The sequence below is a fragment of the Mastomys coucha genome, unplaced genomic scaffold (assembly GCF_008632895.1).
Source record: "Mastomys coucha isolate ucsf_1 unplaced genomic scaffold, UCSF_Mcou_1 pScaffold22, whole genome shotgun sequence".
Lineage (NCBI taxonomy): Eukaryota > Metazoa > Chordata > Mammalia > Rodentia > Muridae > Mastomys > Mastomys coucha.
Window position 1 is genome coordinate 114235057 of NW_022196905.1, and position 10742 is coordinate 114245798.

The following is a 10742-nucleotide window of genomic DNA, read 5'->3' on the forward strand; positions in this document are numbered from 1 at the left end:
TCACACTGCATACAGTAGCCAGCCAAACGCAAGAAGGATCCTGAGAGAAGAGGACTGCTTAGCCATGATGATCTTGTTCGTTTACTTGGCTCTGACATCAAAGCCACAGGCAACTCAGGATGATTCCTTTTAGGTCAGTCCTCATGCATGCTGGGTAAGCACTCTGCCACTGAGCCACCGTGCAACCTCTCCCTCCGACAGACACCAGGCAAGCCCTTCCCTGCTAATCCATATCCACAGCTGCCATTTTTGACCTTAAAGGTCCTCATCTTTCCATTCCACCCGGAGAAACGGGATGGAGACAATACAGATCATGCATGGTATTACATTAGTGTGGGGTGGATGAGGGAAGACATGATGGGTCCACAGATTGGCAGGGGACCACAGGCCATTGTTTATCTGTGAACCCTGTGTATCTGGGGGAGTCTCAGAAGGGCAAGACTGGAATCATAGAGCAGCATCACTGGCTGCACTGAAGGCTCAGATAAAGTACAAGGGGGAGTGTGGTTGGTCCTAGAGTCCAGGGGACATGCATCCTCTCACATACGGAAACACTGGGGCTCCTGGTCCTCAGGGCTGCTAGAGTGAGAACTGAATGAATGGGGGCCATGGAGACCCACCCTTCCCCCTTCACAGAGATTGAGAGTGGCCATTGGGGACAGGTGTAGGTTTTGGGACAGGAGCAGGGTCTGGGAGCTGGTAGCCCTGAGCAATGTAGTGCATTCTTAGTGAGAAGGGCCAAGTGCAGACAGCACGAGTGGATATTGTATGGTTAATGTCATTGTGTAATTATAAGACTGTTGGTTCACCACACTGAACAATGGGACCATTTTAGTCTGTGTGGGAAGGGTGGTGTGTGTGTGTGTGTCTGTGTGTGTGTAATTCCAGAATGTAGAAACTTGAGGCAGGTAGTATTCTGTAAATTACAGTCTAGGGTGGGACATATAAGATCAAGTTGGAAGGAAGGAAGGCAGAGAGAAAGGAAGGAGAGAGGGAGAATAAACTAATTCATTTTAGTTTAATTCAATGCATTTTGCTTTAATTTAGTGGTTCAAATCTCATCCTTATACACACACACATCTAAGTTTTAACATCAAAAATTTTATAGTGCCCGAAATTTTATTTTCCTGAGTTGTCCTAACCCCAGCCTGCATGTTGAAGAGACAGTGCACATTGATGAACACTGGCCAGATTCCCAGGACCCCAGGGCTACATGCACTGCAGAACAGTTTCTTTGTGAGATGAGTACACATCAGACATTTTTTTGGACAGAATCTCCCAACAGGTGGACAGATGGAAGTCAAGCTTGCGTTCTTCTCTGTCCTTCAGAGTCTGACTCCCAGAGAACACTGTTGGAGGATAAGGCAGCTGAAGCAGGCTGTGAGGAAGGCTGTCCATGAGTAGGCAGGGGTCAGAAGCCTGGAGTCTGATCACAGGTTGGATGCCCATCACTGGAGCCTTGAGCCCCATCCTGTCCTCTCTAGGTCAAGGTCCTGCAGCAGAGGAGCACATGACCCTGACTCCTGAGCCTCCTGGGCAGATGCTGGGGTGCTCACAGGAAAACACATTCTTATCTCTCTGGCTGCAATGAAAAACATACAATCATGTCAGGAGCCTGCAAGGCTTCTAGGGGAATATAAATCAGCCCTGAGTGTGGGTACTATGGTGGCCAACATACACAGAGGTTGAAGAGATGACCATCAGGACACCTTTATGACTATGCCCATAGAGGGTACTATGACTCCACAGGCAGGCCCATCTTCATTAGTAGATCTGCCAAATGGGGGACATGGCTTAGCCACCTCTCTGCTGCAGGACAGCACTACAGGCCACTGTTCTCTCAGATGCCTCCCTCCATGTCCCCTCCCACTTCCTTCCTGACCTCCTGAGGTTTCTTCCCCACATCACTGCACCCATGTTCATCCTACCCTGAGATCACACATGACATCATCAGTTCCCTAGCATCAGGCAGACCCTGCCCCAGGAGGGGAGAGGTCCAAGCTTAGGTCCCTCTGTGCCTCTGTGGCTGGGACACAGCTTGCTGAGTCCCATTGGCCACATAACAATGAGACAGGGAAGATGGGCTGCTTTGTGGACATAACAATGACTTCAGAATCCACGGGATCCCAGCCCTAACATGCTCTAGCTGAGTGTCCCTGAGCCAGTGGCTTCAGTTCTCAGAGTCTATGATCGGTTTGTCTGGGTGTACCTGTGCATGTGTGTGCATGTCCATGTGTGTAATAGCACAGACATGAAGGTCACAGGACAACTTGGGGGATTTGTTTTTCTCCTCCTTCCATATGGGTTCTAGGGATCAAAGCCAGGTCTTCAGTGTTGGCTGTATGTTTACCCACTGAGCCACCTTGCCAGCCCATGATAGCTCCGAATGGCACTAAAATGGCTGTAAAAGGCGGCAAGCCGCTGGCCTCCACAGGGGTGTGGAGACCTTAAGAAAAAGACCAAGTGCCAGTGAGAATATTCTCCAAATAGATGAAGTGACTGAAGCTGTGTGCAAAGGGGACAGGATGATGACAGGGTCTCACCGACACTTCCCAGCCATTCACAAAGGACATATCACAGTTCCTAAAAAAATTTGAATGTATCCAGATCAGAGCCTCTCTTGACAGCAGGTCCCAGGCTTGTAAGTTTGAACCAGCCACGTTCCTTGTTGGGTCTGCTGGATCCAGGATCAGAGGCCTGCAAAGCAACATTCAGGGAGGGAATTGAACAGCTGGCCAGTGCCTCAGATTCCATATCACAAGAACGAGGAGCCCAACAGAGCATCCCTATCCAAAGTTTGGCCAGAGTCCCTGCCCCACAGCATACAGCAAGGCTGGAGGGATCCTTAGGCATGACTTGGAAGGTGTGGGTTCGAATCCTCTACCCTGTAGTAGCTCTCTGTCCTGGGGTAGGTCCCTTAGGTGTTCTGATCTGTGAGATGGGGAGTGTTGGACCAGCCAGGCTCATGGAACACTGAACACAACACTGGATCAAGACATGTCACTCCCTAGGGTGACACAGTACTCTATTATTTACAGGTAATTGATCACTGCTGGTCTTTGGTACCTCACAGCGCTTAAGATGCTGTTACTGTTGGAAAATCTCAGTACCCACTCCATGTCCTCCCCCTTCCTTTGCAGATTTGGTCTGGACAATGTCAGAGCCTTGGTCTCCTCATCACAGACAAGATAACCACCTTCCCTCCCCACCTTCCAGGGCATTAGGGCCTCAAGTCAGTCAGGTGACGGTGCCCAAGTAGGAGATGCTGCCTTGACACAGAGCTCCCACCTCCCCCTTTTCACAGGATTGTAGTCTGACACCCACGGGAGGCAGAGCCATGTGGGGACAAGCTACCTGGGTTTTTGGATCTGCCTTTGCAGGTAGTTAGAGATCTCCTGTCTATAGTCATAACACCATGTCCAGTAGATTCGAAGACATGGATGCTTAGTGATCAATTCTAAGACAGTTCGGAAGCACTGGGCTGTATGTAGTCCAGAGGTGTCTTGGATTCCGCATTCCCAGGCGTAGACTGTGAGCAGCTCCAGGGCATACTGTGGGGGCAGCGGCTCCCTCAGCTTCTCCTTACACTGAGAAGAGAAAGGCAAGGAGAAAAATGGGGGTCTCAGCTCTAGTGTGGGGGCCACTTCTCACAGGCTCAATTCAGGTGCCACCTGATGATGTCCTTACATGCCCAGTTACTTAGATTCAGATTATAGCCCCTCCTGTGCTATAGCCAAGAGAGGATGTGGGTGGGACATAAGGAGTGCTCACTATGGAAGTTTTCTCATGGTCTCTGAAGTAACTGGGAAGAGGCCAGGGAGATGGCTCAGGGGTAAAGTGCCTCCCTCCTTGTGCAGGGGTGAGAACTAGAGGTCAGATCCCCAGCATCTGCATGAGTGTCAGGCTCTTTGGGAAGCTGACTCATGATCCTACCTAGTTCAAGGGGAGAGAGATGGGGCTCCCCCGGGCTGTGTGACTGCCCAGAACTGCTGATCCAGCAGAAGGTGTCCCAGATGTGAGACCCTGACTATTCAAGGTGGAAGTTGCCTGAAGACCTGCCCTCACACTCTGACCTCCACATTTTCATGCACACACAAGCACATATAAAGAGATGTGCTCTCGTGAACAGATATACGCACACACACATACACCACACATACATTTAAAAAATAGTCCAGAAAAAATATTGAGAAATCATCCATTTAAAGAGGTAATAAGGGGGGCTGGAGAGATGGCTCAGTGGTTAAGAGTACTGACTGCTTTTCCAAAGGTCCTGAGTTCAAATCCCAGAAACCACATGGTGGCTCACAACCATCTGTAATGAGCTCAGATGCCCTCTTTTGAGGTGTCTGAAGACACTTACATAACAAAAGATGGAAACCACACACACACAAAACCCAACAACAATAAAGAGGTAATAGGTAGAAATGTCAGGAAACAGAAACCATAGAAAGTGACATGCAGGGTTTGCCGAAGAAGGCAGCAGATGTGCAGAGACACAAATGAAGCAGCAGCCGTGGAACAGTGGGTTAGACAGGGCTGAAGAGAGAGTTAGCTGATTAGAAAGTGGACTAGAAGAAATCACTTAGAACAAGCACAGGAAGTCCTCCCTCCCCATTCCTTCTTCTTCCTACAGCATCATGCTCCTGTTGTTCCCCCGTTTCTCTGAACCCCTCTGCTCTGCCCCCTTCTAACCACTTTACCTCCTCTATTTTCTATTTTTTCACCTTGTTTTTATTTCTCTTTATCAACATGACATAGAGAGAGTCACTTGGAGAAGATAGACCCACAACTGAGAAAATGCCTCCATCAGCCTGGCCTGGAGTCAAGACTGTGGGGCATTTTATTGATCAGTGATTGACGTGGGAGGGCTCAGGCCATTGTGGGCATTGCCTGTCCAGAGAAGGTGGTCCTGAGTTGTTTGTAAAAATCAGACTGATTGCCCAAGGGTATAGTTAGGTAGCAGAGTTGCTCCATGGCCTCTGCTTCAGTTCCTGCCTCTGCTTCCCTCAGTGAGGGAGTGTGATGCAGGCCTGTGACCCACACAATCCCTTCCCTCAGTGAGGGAGTGTGATGCAGGCCTGAGACCCACACAATCCCTTTCCTCAGTGAGGAAGTGTGATGCAGGCTTGTGAGCCACACAATCCCTTCCCTCAGTGAGGGAGTGTGATGCAGGCTTGTGAGCCACACAACCCCTCCCCTCAGTGAGGGAGTGTGATGCAGGCCTGTGAGCCACACAATCTCTTCCCTCAGTGAGGGAGTGTGATGCAGGCCTGAGACCCACACAATCCCTTTCCTCAGTGAGGAAGTGTGATGCAGGCTTGTGAGCCACACAATCCCTTCCCTCAGTGAGGGAGTGTGATGCAGGCCTGTGAGCCACACAATCCCTTTCCTCCCCAGTTCACTTTGCAGCACCATCTTTACCACAGCAGTCAGAGCAAACGAGGACAGAAAATGGTCCTAGAGGGCACGGCTGTGACTGACCGGCCATGTTGTTCCTTGGGAGAATGGAGAAAGGATTGTGGAACTTTGGGTTGGAAAGCTGCGGAGGGCTGAGAGCCTAACAGGCTGTTTGTGGGAACTTGGAAGACAGGAGTGCTGGGAGGCAGGCACAGGTCAGAGGCTGGAGTGAAGTTTCAGAGAAAAGCAGGGACCCCATCTGCGCTGTTTGTGGGCTATGTTTGCATTAAGAATCAGTAATTTCTCATCAGCTAGGGCTGAAACTCTGCTCTGATTAAGTAGAGAATAGTAGGATGGGACCAACACTTCTAGAAAGAGTTTCATCATGGTGAGCAAACTCTCATGGTCCAGGGGACCCAAGACTGCATCTACAGATGTCAGCCACACCTGGAACTACAGAAAGGCCTCCCAGATCACAAGTACCCTGAAAAGTGCAGGACTAAAGGGGCCTTGGAGAGCAGCTGAGGCCTGGAACTGAGAGAGGCCAGGAGAAGCCACTGGTGACAGTGCAGCCTCAGTGGCAGTGGAGACCCTGAGATACTGGACTTGCCCTGAGCAGGAGACGACTGCCAGGAACAGAGTGATGTGAGAACAGAGCTGGCCTGAGCCTGAGACCAGCTGTGTGTGCTGTTGATGGCAGAGCCCGAGAAGATCAGGGAACTGTGAGTCCCAGATGTCAGATGCTGCGCTTTTTTCCTTTGTTGCGGTTTCACTGAGATTGTGACTGTGGCCTCTTAGATTCCTAATGCTAGATTGTGTTTTATGGCATGATAGCGACATAACATCTTTGCAAAAGGTCAAGAAAGGCAAGGTTATTGGTCAATAGAAGTGTGTGTGAGAGCATCAATTTGAAAGTGGGTCATTTGTGAAAATGAGTTTTTGCCAACTAGACATAAGCTAGGGCCATTGAGCAGGAGGCACCCTTAATCAAGACAATCCCTCAATCAGTCTGGCTTTGGGTAGTCTGTGGGGACAAGTTCATGGTCAGTGATGGACGTGGTAGGTGCCATGTCTGAGAGTGGAAAGCAATCTGAGTGAGCCGTGGAGATGGAGCTAGTGAGCAGAATTCCTCCATGATCTCTGCTCCAGTGACTGTCCTGACTTCCCTCAGGGATGCGCTGTGGCTGGGATGTGTAACCAAGTAAGACCTTTCCTTCCCAAGGCCCTCTTGGTCATGTGATAAAGCTGTCATGTCAGTAGACACTGAGCTAGATTAGAACTTTTCTCTGGCCTGAATCCATATTCTCTATACATAGGGCCCACAGTGCCTGGGCCAGATGCCTTACCAGTTGATACCAGTGCTTGACCAGACGGATGAGATTCCAGAGCTTGGGTGCTCGATACCTCAGGAAGTTTTGATGGAGGTCCGTGAAGCAGATGGAGAACTCGCCCTCCTTCTTCAGTATGGTGCACTCATGGATGAGTCGGACATAGATTTTGTTGTAGTTAGTGGGATCAAAGGGCTGGCAATTTCTCACTTCATCTACGAAGGAAATTTCATTCGTGTTTAGATTGAACCCTGATCAAAGAGTCTTCTGTACCTCTAGGGTCACACTCACTCTGTATGGGGTTCAGTGAACAGGGCAAAGTTTGTCCGCAGCAAGCATCGCTCCCCATACAGACTTGAGCCCACCACATCTCAGGACTATGTATGTGAATTGGTCCTGGAAAGTCTGTGCCACCAACTCAACAGGTCTGGAGACTGATGGGAGGAAAGGGATCACTGTGGTCACTCACAAGAGGGTTACACAGTCATCTGATAATGACCAACCAAGCTCTGGTGTGCCTTACACTCTACTGCATCTGTATATCATGTCTTGTGTGTACGGTCTCTCCCTGTTTTGAGATGATGGGTGGATTGTGTGTGCATGGATGTGGTAACCACATATTCAGAGGCCACAAGAAGAGATGAGGATGTTTTCCTTTATAGTTTGTCACCCCTCCCTTTTGTAGCAGGGTCTCTCTGTGAACATGGAGCTTGGCTGGCATCCATCAGGTCATAGAGATTCTCCTGTCTCTGTCCCCATAGTAAAGGGATATAGGTCAATGGGTAGAACTTCCTAAATTAGGTGGGTGTTGGGGATTAGAACTAAGGTCCCCATGCTTGTGCAGGACCCAAATCACTCAGTGATGGAGCTTGGGACAAGTCCAGTCCTCCACTGTTCCAAGAAGTTATGAAGAGCTTATTTATTATTTCAAGAACCAGCACACAGTAGGTCTCATTTGCTAAGTTACCTGGGTTAGGACTGTGGCTGGGCTCCTCTTTTGCGCTGTCATCCACACAAGCATTCCCAAGGCAGTCCTTCTATGATAGAGTTCCTATCCCACTGGAAAGCTGCCACAGGCCAGGAAAGTCCATGAGCAAGGCAGGCTTCTGCAGGAGCAGCCCGCCCAGCTCATTTCTGCTTCACCCACTCTGAGCCCCCTCCACTGCGCAGGGTTCTAAGCCTCTTGCAGCTTCCCACAGCAGGTTTCCCTGGTCCTACTCTCAGGCTGGCCTTCTCAGTCCCTGCTGCCTGACACTCTGGACTGTTTCCATGGCTCTCCAAAGCAAAGGGCTAGTGGACTTGTCTCTGAGTAAATAGCAGCAGTTCTAACAGAGGCCAAGAGGGGGCGCTATGCATCCACTAAGTGTAAAGCCTCAGGTATTACCCAAGCTCCCCAAGCCCATACAGTTTTGTCATGGGTGTTCCTGGTTTTCATTGGGTCCAGTTGGGCAATTTGTAATTTTGGAGACACACCGTGTGTCAGTCAGGCCTGGTATCAGAGATCTTAATGTAGAGATCATTAATGTGCGATTATATAACACATGTGTGCATGTAGAAGTTTGGGGTGTGTGGGAGAAGTCCACACTTGAAATCCCGGTGCTGGGCAGGTAGAGACAGGAGAATCCCTCAGGTAGCTCACTGTCTGAGTAGGTAGGTGGACATGAAGCTGGCCGATCCACCTTTCTCAAAACAAACAAGAAAACAAACTTGCCTGGCTTGTAGTAGGTGGAGGAAGCCCAACTGTGTCCTGAATATGTTGGAGTATAATTGTTTAGAGCCTACAGAAACTTCTAGGAGACTAAGCAACCCCTCCCCCCAGTCCTGTGCTGTACCTAATTGACATCCTGAGGCTCCAGGTGGCAGAGATTGTGGGTTCAGCTCGATCAGAGCACACATCCCACCTGACCCAGCTCCTTACTGCAAGAGCCATTAAGGTGGGGCAGCAAACTCCAGGCCACCCTCTCAACCAAAACAGGCTAAGTAACTGACTTCAAGGCTGGCCTCTGACCATTACCCACACATGCAAACATGAACAGACTTCTGCACACATGGAAACATGCTCCCCCCCAACACACACAACACAGATACACACAAAGAGAGAAATAGAAGAGAGGAATCAGGCATGAGAAAGGGCAGGCTGAGGCTCTGCTGCTGGCCAACTTACACAGGGCATCATAGGCTGGCTGTACATCAAATTCCACCTCCTGCTGGCGCTCAGGGGAGCTCAGCTTGAAGCTCAGAGACCTGGAGTTGGGCTGCTCTGAGCTCTGGACCTCAAACTTCAGTTTAAATTGCTTCTCTTGCTGCAACTGCCACAGGTGTTTCTGAATTTCCTCAATAAACACTTGCTGCCACTTTAACTGATCCTCAAAGCTGCTGAGATTTTTAAGGAATACCACCAGGTTTGCCTCTGACCTACCCTTGAGCACGGTATATTCATTGTAGGAGCCGCCCTAAAAGACAAAAATGAAAATAAGAAAGGATAGGGAGAGCCATGCCTGGCAGTCCAGAGGCTGGACAGAGTAGGAGTCCATCACTGAGAGTGGTCTAGGATAGAGAAAGCTAGACCATGTGTAGTGGAATTCTATTCAGCCCTGACTAGTGAATTTGGGATCTCTGTAGGAGAATAGATGGTCCTGGATCTCCTTGTGGTACAGGAGATAAGCCAGACTCAGAATGATGAACATCCTTGCTTTATCTATTTCTATCCAGGATTAAGAGTGTGTGTGTCTGGGGCTGGAGAGATAGCTCAGCAGGTAAGGGCACTGACTGCTCTTCCAAAGGTCCTGAGTTCAAATCCCAGCAACCACATGGTGGCTCACAACCATCCTTAATGAGATCTGACCCCCTCTGCTGGACAGTCTGAAGACAGCTACAGTGTAATTACATATAATAAACAAATCCTTTTAAAAAAAAAAGGAAAAAAAAAGAGTGTGTGTGTCTATGTGTGGTAGTGATGGAAGGGGACACTCTGGGAGGTCAGGTTCAAGTATAAGGGAGTTTAGTGGTAGTGGGTGAGAAGAGACTGAGATAATTACCACAGACTCATTACATTGCTGTCATGATCCCCCTTGCTAGCAGAGTATTAAAAGGAAAAGACCATGAACAAGGTCCTCCCTAAATAAAATGCTGAGCACAATCACTAACACACTTCAACCCCTGACATAGATGAGTGGACAAAAGGACATTTCTGCGGCCTTCACAGTGATTGAGGTAGGGACTGTCATCAAAAAGTCCCATTTCACAGATGGAAACATGGGCAATGACTTTCATCAGTCCAGTCATTCAGCAGTGGGGTCTCTGTTCTGTTCTCTGCCCTGTGCCATATAGCTGGGGTCTACATGAGGACACTGGGCACAGAACAGGTAGGTAACTCACACCCCACTAAGGACTGCAGTCATGCTTGTGAGAGTCCTCTCCCACCCCATCCTGTCAGCTCAGGCTAATGGGACTCACCATCACAACCCTGGAGACCCTCACAGGGTGGGCGGCACCTTGGAAGCATCTCTCCATCAGGAAAGCACTTATGGACTCCATGTCTGCTCTGACCTCAGTAAGAAATGTGGTGTCAGGAAGGAGGTGATCCTCTATGAACTTATCCAGCCTCCAGACTGGGGTTCTGAAGAGATCCTTCGCCATCCTGAGGCCAGGGATGTTTGCTGACTGCAGTCTTGCCTCTGGAGTCAGCTGCCCCTTTTAGCCATAGCTGCTTCCTCTTGCCCAGGAAGGGCGGGGCTATGCAAATCAGACCTCTACACCTGCCACCTCTGGCTCCTGGGCTCCCTGACACTCTGGGGTCTGTTTACCTGCTGGCATTTCTTTGGATTGTCAAACCCTCATCTCAGCAGGCTGTGGACCAGGAGGCATGAAGCATCCTAAACATAGTTTCTGTTGTTCCTCCTTCTTGGTCTTGAATTGTTACTAAAGGAAAATCATTTGATAGTCTGCACAATTTTTAACAACACAATGCACACACACGTCCCCCCCCCCCCACGTTACTAAAACAAGAAGAGC

The 10742-nt window shown here is 49.5% G+C and overlaps 1 protein-coding gene across 2 annotated transcripts; it reads right to left on the reverse strand.

The window, feature by feature from the left end:
* Positions 1–1117: 1117 nt before the first annotated feature.
* Positions 1118–10367, reverse strand: LOC116070891 (inactive 2'-5'-oligoadenylate synthase 1D-like). 2 transcript variants are annotated; one of them, XM_031342302.1, is made up of 6 exons: positions 10185–10367; positions 8893–9181; positions 6747–6943; positions 3355–3587; positions 2544–2697; positions 1118–1368 (listed from the first exon to the last, which is right to left on the reverse strand). In XM_031342302.1, the coding sequence occupies exons 1-6, from the start codon at positions 10365–10367 to the stop codon at positions 1210–1212; spliced, it is 1215 nt and encodes a 404-aa protein (XP_031198162.1). In that variant the 3' UTR covers positions 1118–1209. The 2 variants fall into 2 exon arrangements, with proteins under 2 accessions (XP_031198162.1, XP_031198163.1); XM_031342303.1 differs by lacking the exon at positions 1118–1368 and adding an exon at positions 1571–1582.
* Positions 10368–10742: the final 375 nt, after the last annotated feature.